Source organism: Jatropha curcas, chromosome 11, assembly GCF_041381405.1.
Source record: "Jatropha curcas cultivar XTBG-Jc1 chromosome 11, XTBG_Jcur_1.0, whole genome shotgun sequence".
NCBI lineage: Eukaryota > Viridiplantae > Streptophyta > Magnoliopsida > Malpighiales > Euphorbiaceae > Jatropha > Jatropha curcas.
The window spans coordinates 26,018,169-26,038,952 of record NC_143161.1 but is presented as its reverse complement, the minus strand read 5'-3'; the positions used below and the strand labels follow the sequence as shown (position 1 = coordinate 26,038,952).

Genomic DNA, 20,784 nt, shown 5'->3' with positions numbered 1-20,784 from the left:
AGCTAACCATAGAATGTAGAATCACCTAAATTGGAGTTATAAATTGAGAGATATGACCAAACTAGTATAAACTGGGCAGGCTGGAAACCAACAGCAGGGCAGACTGGCAGTTGCTACTTGAGCTCAATATGTGACTACCTTGCCAACGTAATTAAGAGATGTGATAGAAGAAAACTTTGTACCTTAAGATGTTAGCTAACCATAGAATTTAGAATAACCTAAATTGGACGTATACAGAAAGAGTTATGCTAGGATTTGTGAAACATGTACAGGCTGCCTGGCAGATTTTAAGAACACATTAGAAATGATGTTGGAATGCATATGTAGATTCATTCACCCTAAAATTATTACTGCATTTTACCTTCTAAGTGAACTTAAATTCAAACTAAGAATTTCCTTAATTTGAATGGTAAAATTTAGTTACGTAAATATTAGTAAGAATTGCATCGCGGGTGCAATAGCTAGAGTATTTCCATGCAAGTTACTTTATACGTTATCAATGGTATGCATTATTCCTCATTAGATATTTTCTAAATAATTCTTGTATTATCACAATACACATAATATGCTCCATTAAGGTTAGGCAGAAACCACGTAGATAAGACTATGTCGCGACATAGGATAGCAGATCTGCGCCCCATACAGTTTGGTACTCCAGCTACAGGCTGTTGAGTGGATATGATTTATATACGGGCCATAACAGCCTAGCCATACAGTATTCATCCAGTTTCATACAGTTCATACAGTTCTTCTTATCACTTTGGTTTCACTATAACCTTATGGAGCCATGCAGTTATGTGATTTATTATTTATAAATTATACGATGGTTAATAAAAGTTGCAAAGTTTATACAGCATCATGAACAGCAGATAAAATCATGAAAGTATAATGATATGTGTGCTTATATGTTTATTGTTTTATTTCTTATTAAATTGAGATATCCACTGAGCATTATTTGCTCAGCGAGTTATGTATTTAACTCGTAGGTTTCGAGACTGGACCGTAGAGAATCAGCTTACAACTGCTGCAGTTCATCTGTGGAAGACTCAGTCTTCAGGGTAGCTACTCATTTTGATATTTTGATTCTGTCTATCCTTATCATGGCATGTACAGGGCACACAGTTGGGCCCATTTCATTTTGAAAATTAGTATCATGTCTTGTAAATATTAAGTACATATCTATATTTTCCTAATGTAAAAAGCAACAGCTTGACATCATATTCAGCATACAACATGATATTAGCATGAAAGGACATAGGTTCAACCAGATTGTAGCGTCTCAGCTCGGTTCATTTGAGTTAACCGGTGGACCGGGAAGGGATGTTACAAAGCCAGAGGAAAATTCTGACTCGTTGAGGCCCATTCCATTTCCAAATTAGAGACCAACCTCAATGATTATTGCTCGCTTCCAACCCAATCAACCAATTATCGGTCGATTTCACAGAAAACTATCTCAAGCTAGAAAAATGCCAATAAATCAGATCAGAACCTCTCCCCTAAGACGATGGAAGAACCATAGCAATGCATGGTAAAATCGAGCATGACAGAAAGGAACTAAACTTGGACCAGTTCCAAGACCCATTCTCAAAAGCCTACATTGCAACATAATCATTCAGCCAAGCGGAAGGGATAGCTGAAGTCACAACATCTTTTAAAATAACATCCTCCATAAGCCAACGGTCCCTCCAAAATCTGGCTCTCAAACCATCGCCCATAGAAAACATTAGACTATCTGTAACCTTATTCCAAGAATCTAAAATACCTTTGCCAATGAGGAAAGCTATATTCCGTACGGTACCATTTGGGCCAGGGTCCCAAGTTAGTTTATACTTACTAGACATAACTTGAATCCATAAATCATCTCCTCCTTTAAGAATGCCTCACCCCAGTTCATTAAAAAGGCTTCATTAACAATATTTAAATTCCTCAAGCCAAGCCCTCCATGTGCTTTAGGCAGACGCCAAGGAACCAGCGAGATTTTTTCTCTGAGAATTAGGGGCTGTTGTGAAAATCGCTATTTTCCCGCCCTTCGGATCGGCTTCAAGCAGGAACAAAAGAGAAAATAAAATAACGACTGAGACATTAAAGAGAATAAATAACACGATAATTTAACGTGGAAAACTCCCCAAGTGGAGAAAAATCACGGCCGTTGCAAATTGTTACAACCACAATTACAAAATATTTTTCTATTTGACACCCTCAAAACACCCCAAATATTTTATACTCCAAGAACTCTAAAAGACTTACTTTAAATCCCTAATATAAAACACATTCAAGTGTTTTTAGTGTGTATAGAAACCTAAACATTGGCTTCCTTTTATAGCCAATCCACCACCCTCCATAAGCTCTTCTCCCCGGTGTGGGATTGAGCTAAACAAATTTTTTTTTTATATTTTTTTCTTTTGTTTTCAACAAAGACGGCTAACAGGGGCCCCCTAAATAAACTTGTTGCACTACTTCTCCACTTCACATAAACATGAGAGGGAAGCTTGGTTGTCTGCATAGCGAACTGCGGAATCGTTGCTATGATCGAACTGGCTAACGTAACCCACCCAGCCATTGAGAGATGAGTAGCGTTCCATTCCGACAGCTTCTTACTCACATTATTAAGAATATAAGAATATGTCGCCTTGGTAACCTGACCTGAAGTAAAGGGACACCAAGGTAATTACCGAAATCCCTTGTGATTTTGAAGCCAAAGCATGACTTAAGCTATTTTTCAAAGGACCAATAACATTCCGAGAAAAGAAAACATGACTCTTAGCCGTGTTTACCTTCAAACCGGAGCAAGCATAAAAGTCATCTAGTACCCCCTTAATAGAGTTCACTTGATCTAGGGAGGCCTCAGCTAAGAGAATAAGGTCGTCCGCAAAGAATAAATGCAGCTTTGAGATACCCTCCGACCAGCTTTACTAATAGCTTGAGATAACCACTCCAAACAGAGAACAAAGAGGTAGGGGCTAAGTGAATACCCCTGTCTTAACCCCCTGTTGGGAAAAAGGCCTCCGAGGACATCCCGTACCTGGTTAGAACAAGATGAAACATACCGCATGATAGCTGAGATAAAAAAATCAGGAAATCCAATATCCAATAATGTGTCAGACAAGAAACTCCATCTAGTTTGATCGTAAGCCTTTTCCAAGTCCACCTTGATAGCCATAAACCCTTTGCCACTTCTTTATTCCGCATAGTATGAATTATCTCCTGGGCAATAACAATATTATCCGTAATATGTCGACCTGGAATAAAACTAGTCTGTGCAGGACTAACAATCTGAGGCATGATCCGTTTAAGCTAGTTAGCCAATGTTTTAGTGATAATCTTGTCGGTGACATTATAAAGGCTAATCAGCCTAAATTGAGTAATTTGGGTAGGGCTAGAAACTTTAGGAATGAGAACTAATAATGTTTCATTTACATTCTTCTCCAAACTCCCACCTGCAAAAAAAATTTTAATTTCATTAGACACAGAATTACCCAGTCTTCCACTGATGTTCAAAAAAGCCAGCATGGAAATCGTCCTGTCCTAGAGCTTTCCACGAACTCATTTGGAAAAGCGTTGTCTTAATCTCATCCATAGAAAGACTGGCAGCAAGGATATCAATCTCAATGGCACTTAAAAAAGGGAACATGTCGCGAATCGGGAAAAGAGGATCATGCCAGTTTCCAAATATAGGCTAGAAAGAAGTCCACCGCCATCTTCATAAGGATACTTTGGTCTTCCACCCAATTACCTTCCCCATCTTTAAGCATAGAGATATGATTTTTGCTTCATCGTTGGATAGCTTTAAGACGAAAGTAAGACATGTTGCGATCACCACAAACCACCCATCTTGCTCTCGATTTTTAAAACCATAGCATTTCCTCCCTGCATAAAACGATATCCGACTCCTGTTTGAGCAAGACCTCTAGTTTTGACAAATAGGGGTTAGGGCCTGTTTCAAGCTGATTTTGGATACCCTCAATACGCGCAAGCAATCTGCGTTTCTGGTGGAAAACATTACCAAAAACTGCATGATTCTAGACTTTCAAATCCCTAGACAAATCTGCCACTGCCAGAGAGAGAGGAACATTGTTACCCCATTTCGAAGCCACCATCTGATCAAAACTTTCATGGGTAAGCCAAGCAGCTAAAACCGAAATAGTGAGATGCTAGGATCTCTCTTCCTGTGCCTCGAAGTAGAAATAAGAATGGGACAATGATTCGAGGCTATTCTAGCAAGATGAGATACTGAATAGTTAGGGAAGGTTAGAACCCAAACATCATTACTCGAAGCCCTATCCAACCGTTCCATAAGGTTGCCCCTTCTCCATGTAAATCGAATTCCTTTGAAACCAAGATCGATAAGATTGCTATCCAGCCTCCAATTAGCAAATCTCCTATCAATCCCTGATTTATTTTGAGACTCTCCAAACCTTTCATCACTACTTTGAATGGCATTAAAATCTCCATGGAGGAGCCAGGGATGAGTCATACTCAAAGCTAAATAATCCAGCTCTTCCCATAGAGAGTTCCGAATATTAACTCGCGGACTGGCATAAATAGCCGTACATTCCATAAGAACCTTGCCATTTGCTTTGATACCCATGTGAATCCATTGTGAGCTGTTCCTAAGGATAGAAACTTCCCAGTCATTATTACAAAGAATCTAGATACCCCATACAAACCCTATAGCTTCAACCCGATGAGAATTCGGAAACCCAATCTTCTTGATAACTTTATTTGCATTGAGTCCACTCACACGTGGTTCTAAAAGGATGAGCATGACAGGCCTATATTTACTCAGCATCAGTTTAAGCGATCTCATAAAAGAGGAGCTAGCTGCTCATTGACAATTTCAGGCTATAATCGACATAATACATAAGAAGAAAAAAGAGACAAAACTAGTGACAAAACCCATGACTAACAGGCTAGTTAATAAGATAGGGATCCTTAGTCTCCCTTTCAAATAAGGCATCATCATCCTCTTCTTCCCCCTCTGATTCATTGACCTCGATCATCTCTGACTCCTTAGTTGCATTAGAATCTCCATGAATAAGCTCATCCCGTAGCCTGCTTACTTTTTCAAAAAGAGAGCTATTGGGTGGAGCCGTCACCATAGCTAAATTGTTAACAGTATCCAAAGGCCTGCCCGCAAATCCCATAGTATAAGAATAAATAACATTCAAGGGAACCCTCCCTTATTAATAGACATTTCATGGTCCTGTAGCTTAATCTGCATGGTTTTAGTCGGCTCGACCATCCTAACCATAGAGTGGGAGACCAGATTTAGACTAGTATTGCATGTAACAACAGCTTTGTTTTTAGTGGCCCTATTTTGAAATTCAAATATCTCCCCAAAGGTTGCTTTCTTAGGCCCTGACCCATAAGCAGATTTGGGCCCAACTTGGGCCTGATGCGGGCTGCGTTTGTTCTTATTGCCTCTGTTATATCTGGGCTCAGAATATTGTACAATGTCTTTCCTTTAATAGCCTTAAGTAATTGACTTGCATGGGACTCCTCATTCCTTATGCAATCATTCTCGCCATAATTCCCTCAGATATTATCCACCAAATCAGCATTATCCTCATCAGCAAGAATATTAAACCTGGTAGAATTCTTACCATTGCCCTTTTTGTCTTTCCTGAAAATTCTCCGACAGTTTAGCTAAACAACAAGATTTCAGGTTACAACCATCCATGGACCAAACTCCGGCTCCGGTACCTTTGCCGCCCCCTTGCATGGTTGTTGACTTGGCTACACACTCACTTCTTTCTCCTGCTCACCACCATTCTTTACTATGCAAAACTTTTCACGATGACCCGCATGTCCGCAGTGAAAGCATATCTCAGGGATGCATTCATATTCCACAGCTTGCATTCTCCCATTAATTAGGAATTTGGAAATTAGAGGGGCTTCCATATTTACAAGGATAGCAAGTCTAGTAAATTTACCTCGAAGGAGGTCTTCCGTGTTATAATTTACTTTAATAACACGGCCGACCACTTCCCCTATTGCCTTTAATACCTTCTTGTGATAAAGGTGGAGAGGAAGACTAGGTAAATGAATCCATACTACCGCTTCCTTTAACATAAAACTATGAATATTAAAGGATGGATTCCATGGCTGCACCACCAATAAGCTCCTTGCCATTGTCCATGGCCCATCAAGTATAACTCTATGGAAGTCATCTTCATACTCAAACTTAACTAGGAAATAGCCATTGTCGAGATCAAGAACATGGTGATTGTTCGATCTCCAAAGGGTTTCTATTTTGGAACAGAGGGCTTTATATCCAATTCTCCTCCCCCATAGGTGCACTACTACAGCCTTCGACCCCTTCTGAGCTAGATTCTTCTACAATAGTTCTGAGATGATCACGTCTGAGACCGAGCTCGAACGATCAATATGAATATCGTCTGAGGACATGACATAGTTAGAATCCCCGGGAGGGTCCTCTTCTTCTTCAATCTCCATTCTCTGCACAACCTTGTCTCTAAAAGAATATGAGAAAAGTTTTGGAGAAGTCGCAGGAGCGTCTTCCTGAATGCCCTGTTCTTTCTCACGGTGTTTCACCTTCTTCATGATCCTATCTTCATCCGTTAACCCCTCATTAGGGTTTTCCCTGTTAGACAGTTTTCTCTCAGACATCACTTTGAAATATTAAGGGTTCGTTTTTTGATTTTGTCTGTGATGCATTAACGGTTAATTCAGTTCATTAAACACTTTAATTTTAAATAGAAAAATAATTATTTAAATGATTTGCTAAACGGAGATTGCACCGTTCATTTCCCACCCTCTCCAGCACGAAGATATAATATACAAGTGAATTTAAATTTAAGATCAGAATCGATTGTAGATCAGTTGATTAAAGTTCTAAGAATACAATATTATAGTTGAAGTTCGAGTCATTTTGGTCTTTCATCACATTATATATCACATTATATATATATATATATATATATATATATATATATATATATATATATATATATATATTGATTAGCTGCATGTAATTGTTATTTTTTTTTTTTTTTTGTAGTTTGTACTTTAGTTTTATTAGTTTGTTGATTAATATTTTGTCATTGATTTTTTTCTTTAGTGATGTTTCTGTATATCTGTAGAGATATTAGAATTGAATTGTATAATTATTTGATAGCGAAGAAGTCAAAATATAGAATTCTTTCTTTTCTTTTTTTCTTTTTCTGTCTTTTGATTCTAACAATATTTATTTCGTTGCTTTTCACATTCATTTTCAATTTAAAAAAATATACAGATCATGTACTTAATGCCAAGTCTTTTGATAATGTGATATAGGAGATTTGGGTTATGATTCTTGAGGAGATGCCATTTGAAATATGGATAAAATCAAGATAAAGATTAAAATTCTTGCTTCTTGGTTATGTGAAATTCACTAAGTATAAAGTAACTTATTGCAATCAAATTTGCTTTGCAGGAAGACAATATGACACTTTGACTCTAAATAAAGGGATAATGCAAAACAGAAACCAAATTGGAGTCATTCAGCTCCTTCCTAAAATTCCTGAAACTCTAACTGAAAGTAAACCTACATCAGAATCAATGCCTCTAGCTAACACCTGCATATTAAATCACTCGAGGAAATTAGTAGCAAAATTGTGGATATCCTGTACAGATATAAAAAAACTTTCAAATGCAGAAAATTGAGTAAGCATTTCATTACTATTGAACAGTAAATTCAAGTCTCCCTTATAGGTTTGAATTGATGAAATGCAAAATACAAAGTCCAAGGAAATTAAGGAGCAAAAAGATAAATTTGAAGATATCCCCAATTCTCTTCTATTTTCCTCATCTTTCTCTTCCTTTCTAATAAACCAAACAGCTTGACTGCCGAAGGCTGTAACAGTATCTAGGAGCAAACTCAAAAATTTAAAGATATCCCCAATACTCAGAAAATGCTCAACTATTTTATCAATATATCATAAAGAAAATGAGTACAAAAATTGTCAAGTCAAATTTCCAAGCAGCAACACATAACTTGAATTGATTTCCAAGCTGACACATAAATGAAGCAAACTGCAATAGGCTAAGCGTATAAAGTAACTTATTGCAATCAAAATTTGCTTTATAGGAACACAATATGACACTGACTCTACATAAAAGGGATAATGTAAAACTGACATCAAATTGGAGTAATTCCTGAGTCTCTAATTAAAAGTAAACCTACATCAGAATCTATGCCTCTAGATAATATCTTCATATTAAATCACTTGAGGAAATTAGTAGTGAAGTTATGGATCTCCTGTTGGGATAAAGAAAAATCTCAAATGTAGCAAATTGAGTAAGCATTCACTATCCTTGAACATTAAATTCAAGTCTCCCTTATAGGTTTGAATTCGTGAAATGCAAAACACAAAGTCCAAGGAAGTTAAGGAGGAAAAAGGTAAATATACAAGAATTCAACTTTAGCTTAACAGTGTTCAGTTTGACTTTGAAAAGGAAAAGTAACAAATGAAATTCATTACCATTATTTAAATGAAATTCATGTATAATAAAACACGACAACTTTAGGGAAACAAGGCAGTTGTTGTAATCTGCATTTTCTTGACAAAGAAGAGTTTAATATTGTCAGAAAGACCAGAGAAGGCTAGAATTATAGAGTTCAAACCAAACACCGGAACAAGACAATAGGATGCTCGTATAATTTTACAAAAAGAGACCTTTTCAAATATACATAGTAGAAATTATATTACCCGTATAGGAGAAACTCCATGAGAATTTCACAAATTTCTACTACAACCTAGAAATTCATTGTGACAAATAACCAATGGGCTCTAAACCTGCTTCTGATCAGAAAATAATTTTTCCCTTCTTGATTTGGAAGAGAAAAATAATAATAATAGAAACACTGACATTCATCCAATTTCAGCAAAACATGGTTGCAGTCTTACTCGAGCACCTGAAAAATGAATAAGAGTACGGATAATTTAAAATTCTGTGAATAACCATTGGACTTCAATTCCTAAATCAGACCCTTTGCCTTTGGAATGTGATTAAGAGCCGCTATTCCATATTCGGCTTACTTTCCTCTGAGAATTTTTACGCTTAATGCCGTTGGTTTTTACACTCACTAATAATAGTGTTTCCTTAAAAAAAAAAAAAAGGGAAGATTAGACTAATAGCTGTAGAAAGCATTATAGTAATTTTGTAAAGAAACAGAATTTCAATTAATAAATTGAGCAAATGACCAAATTCTTTATTGCGCGATAATGATAAAAGTCTATAGATGTCATCAATTCGACCCCATGCATTTATTATTTTAAATTAGTACTGAAAACAATCCTATTACAATTTGAGAAAACTGCTTTTTAATATAAAAACAAAAGTTGTTTTATAGTGCCATAATTTAGTGTTAGAAAGTCAAATTTTTAAACAGTCATAGTACCAACAACATACATTTGTGTTGGGAAATATTCTGATCAAAACACAGTAAAGAAGTGCAGCTCAAAACATCCAACCAGCCCCAGTGGACCGATGCTGCATGGAATGAACCACTTCCTGCAACACGATAACATTATCATAAATCTGGCGACCCAGGATAAAGCTGCTTTCAGTGGGGGATATAATTTCAATAAGCACCAACTTAATTCTGTTAGCATTAACCTTGGTAATCAGCTTAAACAACACATTAGAGAGGCTAATCGGGTGAAATTGACTCAAATGCTCAGGAGAATCTACTTTAGGAAGAAAGGTAACCAAAATATTGCAAATACCATCAGACAGTTCCCCTCCACCCAAGAAATCTAACACACCTGGTAACTTCCAAACCCACCACATGCCATGATTTATGGAAAAAGACTGCTTGGAAGCCATCCGGGCTTAGAGCCTTAAAAGGATTCATCGAGAAGAGAGCAACACGAACTTCATTTGTAGAGAAGGGCTGAGTTAAGAACCCGATGTCTGAACCAGACAGGGCAGGAAAACCATTCGGGATAGATGAGATACAGGACTAACCACCTTCCTCCGTATATAGGCTAGAATAGAAATCCAAGGCCATGAATCACAGTGCAATCTGGTCCCAGCACCAGTCAATTTAATCTATTTTAAGACCTCTAACTTGCTTCTTAGAACCTTCCATAACAGCACAAGAGTGGAAATAGGCTGTATTCCTATCCCCTTCAAGCAACCATTTTGCTCTTGATTTTTGAAACCAAAGCATCTCTTCTTAATCAAGAACTTCCTCTAACTCCTTTCAAAGCTTCCTTTCTAAGATAATCAACCCATTATGAGGAGACAGAGAGTTGCAACTGAATACCCTTGAGACATGCTAGTAATCTACACTTGCGATGAGCCACATGCCCAACACTTCCCGACTCCATACAGCCAACCCAGCACTTAGATTAGATAACTTATTCAAAATAGGGTCCCTTTGACTCCATTTATTACCAACAAAATCCAGAAAAGAGGATGCATTAGCCAAGCTGCGTGGAAACGAAACAAGCACGGAGCCTACGTAGATTGATCATTATCAAGGTGCAAAAGTGTTAGCCGCCTTCGTTGAAAACAAATAAAAAAAAAAAGGTTTAGCTGAATCCCACATCGGGGAGAAGAGCTGATGGAGGGTGGTGAATTGTCTATAAAAGAAAGCTAATGTTTAGGTTTCTAAACACACCAAAATACACTAAAAATACTTAAATGTGTTTTATATTAGGGATTTAGAGCAATTCTCTTGGAGTCCATTGGAGTATAAAATATTTGGGGTGTTTTGAGGGTGTCGGGTAGAAAAATATTTTGTAATTGTGTTTGTAACAATTTGCCGCATAGTGAATATTTTTCTTGATTGTCGCTTGGCAACGGTCGTGGTTTTTCTCCACTTGGGGAGTTTTTCACATTAAATTATCGTGTTATTTATTCTCTTTAATTTTTCAGTCATTATTTTATTTTCTCATTTGTTCCTGCTTGAAGTCGATCCGAAGGGCAGGGAAAATAGCGATTTTCCCAACAAGTGGTATCAGAGCCTAGTTGTTAGGCGAAGCTTTTAGTGTTAAAATAATTTCTTGTAATTATAAGTATGCACTGTGGTTGCGGCTTAGTCTGATCTTCCACATCAAAAATACTGTTGTTAGAAATTATTTTATTTTAAAACCAGGTGGAGTTTTGGAAGTCTTGAAGCGGGTGGAGCTTTGCTTTGGTGTGCTTGAGTACCGGTGGTGAAGGTTCTGACGATAATTATTGAAGTTATTCTGGTACGAAAGTTCTGATAATATACCGTGCACGTAACTTCTGTCTAGAAGGCCGGATTTTAAGTGGGACCACTTGTGACCCCTCCGTCCAACTGAGATTTTACGTGGAATGGTAATACTGTCTAGGAGATCATTGTTGTCTTTCCTGTGTATTACCGAATCGGTTTACTTCACTAATTATTAGCTTCACTGTTATAAGCACAAGTAAGCATGCCGACTATGAGATGTGAGATTGAGAAATTTGACGGGAGAATGAATTTGCACTGTTGCAAGTGCAAGTCAAAGACGTGTTGATTCAGTCTGGACTGCATAAGGTTTTGCAGGGTAAAGCAGTCAATGGAAAGAATTTAGGAAAAGACAGTAGTAGTGGAGACTCAAAAAAATCCAAGATTAGCGATGAAGAATGGGAGGAGCTGGATATCAAAGCAGCAAGTCAAATTCGCATGTGTCTAGCAAAAAATATTCTTGCTAATGTGCTTGGATTGTCCACGACAAAGGAGTTGTGGGAGAAACTGGAAGAATTGTACTAGGGAAAAAATATATCCAACAGGTTATATTTGAAGGAGCAATTTCATACGTTGAAAATGACAAAAGGTACAAAGCTGTCAGATCACCTGAGTGTTCTTAACGGCATCGTCTCTGAATTGGAAACTCTTGGAGTGCAAACCGAAGATGAAAATAAAGCTCTTCGACTCATCCTGTCACTTCCTTCGACATATGAGCACATGAAACCTGTTCTGAAATATGTAGTAAGGAAGTGGTGTATGCGGATGTGGTTAGTAAGCTCATTACTGAGGAGAAAAAACTGAATGAAATGAAAAATAAATCATATGAGGATTCAGCTTTATTTGTCGGTACCAGGAAAAAGAAGAAAAGCTCCGGAAAGAGGAAGGTTGTCTGCTGGGGTTGTGGTCAAACTGGACACGTGAGGAAGGATTGCCCGAACAGTGAGCTGATTCGGCTAGAAGCTCTAACGTTGTTGCTGCCAATGTGATCTCCTGTGGCGAAGGAGATGATGGGTTCTCTCTGTAATTGAGGGATGTGTGTCCTCATGGCATGATTGCCACCTATTGAGATGCCATGGAAGAGGACGGATTATTGGTAGCTGGTCCATGAAAATGCGCACGGCATTGGTTGACAGTTGATGCAAAGTGTGTGGTGGAAAAAAATATGTCGATCGCTAATGAACTCTCGAAAAAGTCAACAGGAGGGTTGCACCATAATCTATTAGCGGGATCTGACATGGCCGATGGAAAATTCTTGGAATCGGTAAAGTGGTTCCAAGTGGCGATACTCTTTTATGGTGGAGTGTGATAATTCTTGACGATAAGAATTATGATTGTCGGTAGCAGACAATGTTGTGTTTTTTTAATTGTATTTTCAAGGTGGAGATTGTTAGCCGCCTTTATTGAAAACAAATAAAAAAAAAGGTTTAGCTGAATCCCACATCGGGGAGAAGAGCTAATGGAGGGTGGTGAATTGTCTATAAAAGAAAGCTAATGTTTAGGTTTCTAAACACACCAAAACACACCAAAAATACTTGAATGTGTTTTATATTAGGGATTTAGAGCAAGTCTCTTGGAGTCCCTTAGAGTATAAAATATTTGGGGTGTTTTGAGGGTGTCGGGTAGAAAAATATTTTGTAATTGTGGTTGTAACAATTTGCCGCATAGTGAATATTTTTCTTGATTGTCGTTTAGCAACGGCCGTGGTTTTTCTCCACTTGGGGAGTTTTCCACGTTAAATTATCGTGTTATTTATTCTCTTTAATTTCTCAGTTATTATTTTATTTTCTCATTTGTTCCTGCTTGAAGCCGATACGAAGGGCGGGAAAATAACGATTTTCCCAACAAAAAGAAGGGGTCAATGATTTGAAGCCAGACGCTCTAGGTGAAAAACATGAGCCGCTTGAAATAACAAATGCCAAGACACACTACACAACACCCTATCCAGATGAGCAGCACGAAAATCCCATTCTGAATTACCCCTCCACTAGGTAAACTTCGACCCAGTAAAACCAATATCCACTAACTCCAACTGATTGACCCAATTTCTGTAAGGCAGCACACTTCGAGACTACATTATGCCCAGAACTGTTAGTTTCCTCTGGAAACATTATAGAATTGAAGTCCCCCGCAAGGACATGGAGTCACAGAAAGACGTCTAATTCTTAAGAGAGTAGAAAAGAGAAGAGCTCGGAACTGATCCATTGGACTTCCATAAATTGTAGTGAAGTCCCATACTTTATTATACAAATCAATAACCCTACGGTGAATAAACTGGGAATGCGTGTAAAAATCGAAATGGAGCCAGCCGAAGCATTCTAGAATATCCAAATTCCACCACTGAAACCCACAGATTCCACCCTTACCCAATTCTCAAAACCCAGCTGCATACAGATACCATCAGCTTTGTAACCTGAGACTTTAGGTTCTACAAGAACAATAATCACCGGTTTGAACTTCAAACAAGAATCTTTAAGAGTCCGCACACTACGCTTAAAGGCAGCTCCCTGAATATTCCATACCAAAATCGTCATAAAAAGGCCAACACAGACACAAACGGGAAACATCATAGCTTGGCAAAAGTCAAAAGACATAGCGCATATCAAAAAAAACCCAGAACCACATTTACTGAGGACCCAAGGACTCCTCAACACCTCTCTTACCTTGAAGAGACACTTGCTAATCTACTCCCAACCCCCCGTGACCTGATTTCGCCACGGATAGAACAAAGCTCCCACCATCTCCTGGGTTAATAATCTCCATATCTTAATTTACCCCTTCGATCTATAACTCCTATGCTCACCTAACCCATCACAACCAAATGATGTCCAGTGCCTGCCACCACTTTATTGGACATTTTAGAAGTAGTTTAGAAGAGGTCAAAGGAGAAGAAGAAGGGGGTAAAGAAAAAGAAGTAGAGGGGAGAGAAGTAGTATTTCGTTTGAGAATATGGGTATTGGTACAAGATTTGGATTGAGGGGAGCCCTCTAGTCTAGGAAGATCACAACTTTCTTTCAAAGTGGGCCTAAGGAAAAGAGGCAAGTCTTTGTCCTTGGATATGGGCCTAGGTACAGGAGCCTTAACCTTAGGGGTGGGCTTAACTGACTTGGGTAGGGTTTTTTCCTTAAGGGCTAGTTTCTTCATATTGGGATTTAAAGCTTTATCTTTACTGAGCATCACAAGTCTGAGGTGAGGGCTATTCTCAAGTCAAGAGGGAAGTTGGGCTGGGCTAAGAGGAATATTCGCCATTAGGGAATGGTTAGTAGGTCCAATAAGAGCATCATTAGATATTTCCACCACATCATTAAACAGCACATTAAAATGTGATCCTACTCTATCAACCAAAGCTAGAGTACGGGAGGAGATTACTCATTAGCAGAAATATTAGCTATAGAATTCTCCCCCTTGGAGACACCAACTCCGAATTTTCGGCCTGGTTTTCTGCCCTGCATCTTAGCCAGCATCCTCGGCCCAAATTTATCAGTAATCTCCATTTGAATATTCTGGATTTCTCCTAGCGGCGGTCGGCGTTAAGCTGGAAGAGGAGCAATAATGCCAGGCGATAGATTTGCCCCAGTATCCTCAGGTCTATCATTGAAATTCCCAGCCTCTGGATGTAACGACAAGTCTGTTGGGTTTGGGTTCCTTTCCTATGTGGTAAAAGCCCATATTTTGAAGTCCATTAAACTAATTATTGTTTTACAATTTTGCCCCTCAACTAACAGCCATATTTATGATATTTTTGGCTGCTATTTGATTGATTCACACATCCAAAACTGTGTGATAGAAAAAAAAAAAACAGAAAAGAAGAGGAGAGGAGAGGGATTTTTTTTTCTGCACAGCCCCATCCAGCACCAGCCATCGTGTTCTAGTTATTCCCAGAGTTCCAACCGTTGGATCTTTGTGATATTTGGGTATGTTGTTCTTTACTCTCTGTTCTTGATTCTCACCGAAAGGATTTTGATTTGGAGTTTCAGAGATTGAGTTATGGCTCTGAATCCGAAGTTGTCTTGTTTTGCTTCCAATTCTGCATAGCTTCATCTTCTTCAGCGTTTCGGTAGTCACCTTTTGTCGGATTGAGCTGATTTTTGGTGAGCATGTTCCTAACATCCAATTCTTGATTCTGGCCGATCAGTTTAATTTTTGGATGAGTAGAACATTTTTAAATGTATTTAGAACAGTAGTTGTGTTTTGTGATCACTCCATTGTGTTGCTACACATTTGTTTGTGGTTGTTTGTGGTATGGCTACATTTTTTGGTGGTTGTTTGTGGTATAGCTACATTTTTTGGTGGTTGTAGCTTGCTGTAATTTGTAAGACAATATTTGTGATAGTGAACTTTATTTCCCTGGACCGGAGGAGGTCCTGTGGTTTTTATCCTTCACACCGGAGGAGTTTTTCACGTAAAAAGATTTGTGTTTGTGTGGTGAATGTTATTTTTGATTGTGCATGATTTAGGGCAACTTGTGTTACTTGAATTTGTTACTCATTGTTACTCCTAATAGATTCATTCAAGTGGGGAAGTTTTTGTTGTGAAATTATTTTGTGTTACTCCCCATCAAAGTCCTCCTCACAGTCATTTTTACTCTACGAACAGGAATCTGCTCTATGGCCATAACTGCCACAAGAAAAACATATTAGGTGGATGCCTTTATACTCTATCCTCCTGATCCTTCGCCTCAATCGAAACTTTGAAAAAAAGGGGTTTAGAGAGATCCACCTCCACGCAAAGCCGAGCATACTTGCCTCTATTTGCTTATAAGGTGGTGTCATCAACTTGAATGAGAGTGCCAATCCTCTTCCCTAAATGTAATAAAAACGTTCTAGAATAATATTCAATTGGGAGATCTGGAATTTTAATCCAAATTAGAGCAGTGTTGACTATAGCATTTTCAGTATTAAAATTCGGTTGCCATTGGCACACGATGGGATCATGGTCAACAACCATCCAAGGACCCTCGTACAACAAATGCTCATACTCATTTTCATTGGTAAACCGGACCAAAAAGTAGCCGTTCACATGGTCTATCATGTCTATGGCCGACTTTAATCCCCACATTTGTTTCAGTCTGCACTGCAGATAATTGAACCCAATTGATCTACCCAATACTTTAATAATCAAAGTGTGCTTCCATTGTTGGCGAAATATCCTTTTTTCCATCTTGGAAATTCGAATAGTTGGACATTTCAGATCATCATCCCCATCATCCTCCAAATCTGAATCGTCCTCCGGTGATACCTCATCATCCATATCTTCCTGACCATAGTTCCGATGATCAGACAAATCCATAACAACATCCCAAAAGGAAACCTTCATTTTAGCTTTAGTTAGAGGCCCATCCTCCCCAGATATGGGGCTAGAGTCTGAGGCAGAGGAGCCGCCCATGCCATCACTCACCTTCACCTTTTTGCTACTCCGATTGAGTTGATCGAGTTCCTCAGTTGAGGCAGGCGATTCAGAGGAAATCTCCATCATACTTCATATTCTATTTTAAAAAGTGAAAACAATTAAAAATATGACTTTACTCTCTCTCTCTCTCTCCAATGTTAACGCTGCTCACCCAGTCGCTCTCTCTCTTTTTCAGTCCTCCAATCACTGCCTCTCTCTTTCTATATCTTCCCTTTTTGCATTTCCTCATCTCAAGTTTACCATCGTTTCAAGCATCAGCTGAGGCATAGCATCATAAACACCTAGATCTGAATGTTCAGTATTTTTTTTTTTTTTTTTTTTTTTGTTGATTTTGTAGTAAACCGTAGCAAATGGCGGTTTGGTTCGCCGATTTTTTCATAATTTTTACTAGTTTTCAGAAATTTTTGTTCAATTTTTTAATCTCTATTTTAAAGCGTCAACTCGGACAAGATCATAGTTTGGTTTCTAGTTAAATCGGTCAAATTAGCCGGTCTGGTTCTCAGAACTATGTCCTTTATATTTCATATTCATTTATAACAAACAAGAGTTTGATGAATCAAGGATACAACTGCTCACAACTACAAGTAGGGGGTGTTCATTAAAATTGCCCAAACCAATCCAAACCAACCCAAATCGATTCAAAACCGCGGTTTTAAAAGATTGATGGGTTAATTTGATTTTGTAAAATTTGAAAACCGAGCTTTTAGTTTGATTATTATGATATAAGTAAGCAATTCTTATTGTATCGGCCAAAAATCTCGCTAATTTACAGTTTGAGAGTCATAATTGTCTAAACAAAACCAAACCTTATATATATATATATATATATATATATATATAAATGTGTGTGTGTGTTTAAATTCAATTCAATTTTTTTAAATGAAAATTTCCTTTGTATTTTATTAATTTATATTGGATGGTAAATTATGAGATTAGTTATATTAGATAATAATTGAACAATAATTTTTTATTAATTAGATAAATTATAGATTATTTTATAAAATGTTCAAATGTTTAAGATTCATATAAAATTAAATTAATATATATATACAAGCTATATGCGTATAAAACTATACTTTTATAATTTTTAGTAATCAATGTAATTAAATCAAAATATAAATTCTATATTTATAGTTTGCTTAATTATTATCTTATTGAATATATAATATTTTTATAGTATAATAAGAATATAAATATGAAAAATTAATTTGAAAACTTTTAATATCTATTAAAAATCATATGTATTCTATGACATAATTTTTATTAATTAAATTTCATTAGTATAATATTAATCTATTTTTTCTTTTTTGACATTTTTAATCTATTTTTTCTTGTTAATAGATGAATGAGAAGTTTAATTTCTCTTATTTCAAACTGCACAAATCGTCAAACTAAACCAAATTAAATCAAACCGCAAACTGAACTGAATCAAACTAAAATTGCTACCAAAGGTTTACTTTGGTTTGGAACTTTTTATGGTTTGATTTGGATTTAATTTTTTTCAAATCACCACTTTAACTTTGGTAAATTATTATATTCAAATTGATCCCAAACCCACGCACGAAAAACTCCTAAATACAAGTGGGCTAACTTTACTTGTGTTGGAAAAATGACATTTTAAGATATGTAATTATGTTTTTGAAAAAATGAGCACAATCGAAACAAATACGCAGCAAACAAATGGAAGTGGAATAGAACTATGTCTTCGCAATGTACTAAATTTTAGCTTGCAGTAATAACATTAGAACAAACCTGAACCTGGGTTCCGGACTGAATTAATTATCTTCTCTGCATTTTTTCCTCAACAAATTTATCAATTTTTGAAGCTCCATCAGTTAAGTATAAAAGCACTAATCAAACAAATGAGGTCTTAAAATCCATTAATATTTAATTTTCATCATTCAACAACACGTATTTACACTCTTCTCACAGTTCCTGCTTCAAGCAAACCTTGTAGTTGACAGTTTCTGGCAGGTTATATTCTGATTCAAGAGACAATAAAGAATCACAGCTTAAAATCAAATTCAATTCTGACCCACAAACAGACACACAAAAAGAAAACCATAAACAACAAAAGCTCACTTTATAATGGTTAGATTAAATTTGGTAATAAAGAACTAAGATTATGGATTTAAATCACACCAAATTGGCAGAAAGTGAACATGTTGCTTACGTCAAAATCATAGGTGTGCCTACATAACGAATATAAGATCAGCAATTATTAGAAATAACAAGAAAGATCTCTTTTGTTTCTTAATCTTTTGCTTAAATGTCATAACACCTGTTTTGCAGTGGGAGCGAAGGGATGAAAGTCGGCTGCCAAGGAAGCGCATAGACGAAGGCTTTATCAAAAGCCTCCACTATAATATTGTCACATATAACATCTAATGTTTGCATATGCAGGTTGCACGATACAACTGTGCTTCGACCCATCATAAAGTACACAATGTCACCATTGTTGGAGTCAGAAGCGAGCAGTTTTACAGACTGCTTGCATTGAAACCAAGTAGGATTTTTCGATTGCAAGCCAAAGAAACTGATGTCATGCTCCAAACACCATTCAACTTGTTCATAATCCTTGAGATCCCATACACGAATGGATAGAACATCTTTAGTGAAATCATCTTTAATCTCCAACAATCTTAAGATTCCCTTACAAACTGCAAGAGATTTGTTAATTCTAATAGAGAATGCTCCAGGTGGTAGATCAATTAAACGAGGGGATTCACCTTCATTGAATGGATCTATACCGATCAATACATTCAAAAAACAACTAATCCAAAACAACATTCCTTTATGAGGAATGCCACTACAGTTCAATAAAGGCCATCCAAAGACTTTAGACCTACAAGTCAACAATTTTTCACTCCAATTAGCAGAATCAGAGATAAAAATCTGAACTTTAAGGTCATTGCAGAAACGGAGTTCAGCAAAATATGGAATTCTAACCACAGCATACTTAAAACTAGTACCGCAGCCTTGGAATATAAATCCATGGCGGGTTTGCTTATGAGGAGGAGGACTTGGAGGGAGTTGAGTCCATCTTCCAGTAGTTGGATTACATATAAAATAAACAGACTTGGAACCAAGCCTAGAGCAACACAATAGCAAATCTTGGCACGAGGCTACCACAGAGGCAGGCTCTGCCTCTGGCTCGCAAGGTAAGTAATCACAAGGTAGAACAGAAAGAGAAAGCGCTTGAGATCTGAAAATCCATTTTTGATAGGTCACCAAGAGTTTTTTAATTCCATTGTCGAAGTCTTCATAGGACATAAGGAGAACAGAGGTATAATTGAGTTGAAGGAAGCGATGAGCGAAATAAGGAGTAGACATTAGAGCGTACCAGTGCTTGGAAACAAGCATACAGTGCTTGGCTGATTTCAATGGAAGACGAAGCAAAATTTCTATAATTAGACAATCGGGAACATCGTTGATGGTGGTAACACGAAAACACAAAGGCAAACGCTTGCCCTTGCGAGTTATAGAGCAGGACACCGTTTCCATGGTAGAAAGAATTATTGGAATGAAGAAACTAAGTTTGAGCAGAGACCTTTTATAGATTCCAATCGCCCTCTGTCAAAGTGTAGGTCCCAGTCCTAGCTCACTGTCACACTTTTAAATTTGAATTGCAAGTACAAGTGGGTCCCGTTTCTCATAATCCTTTCCAGCCAATGTTTGCCATGTTAAGTATGAGTGAGTGCAAGAAATACAGGTCTCGGCTTCAAAGATGGCTAAAGGTTAAATTAGTGCTTCTTGTCTTGAATTGATGCATTATTTTCAATAAAATTATCACCTTTTTTTTTATTTTTGTAATTATTTTTTCTATATTTTTCTGAAAACAGTCTATATTTATATATATTTTTTCTATATTTATGTAAAAAAATTTTTTTTTTCTAAAAAGCTCTAAATTTAATTATATGATCATAAATTCTAGCACAAGAGTATATATATATATATATATATATATATATATAATTACCAAAGTTATAAATGATAATAGTTGTCTATCTATAATATAAATTTAAAACGTAAAAAGATGAGTGAAACTAATCTAATCTCATTTTGAATAAACTTTCTCAGCGTGATATCTCACTTTCACTCTATTTTATTTTATTTATTTAATTTATTTCTTTATATATACTTTTAAACGACATTATTTTAGAAATTAA

The 20,784-nt window shown here is 36.9% G+C and overlaps 1 protein-coding gene across 1 annotated transcript; it reads right to left on the bottom strand.

Moving 5' to 3' along the window:
- Nucleotides 1-18,724: 18,724 nt before the first annotated feature.
- LOC105632713 (F-box protein At5g49610) lies at nucleotides 18,725-20,151 on the bottom strand. Its single transcript, XM_012215154.4, has one exon. The coding sequence runs from the start codon at nucleotides 20,117-20,119 to the stop codon at nucleotides 18,881-18,883; it is 1,239 nt and encodes a 412-aa protein (XP_012070544.1). The 5' UTR covers nucleotides 20,120-20,151; the 3' UTR covers nucleotides 18,725-18,880.
- Nucleotides 20,152-20,784: the final 633 nt, after the last annotated feature.

What these genes read in the sequence shown, in the direction of transcription:
- LOC105632713 (XM_012215154.4), bottom strand. Translation starts at nt 20,119, where the DNA reads ATGGAAACGGTGTCCTGCTCTATAACTCGCAAGGGCAAGCGTTTGCCT.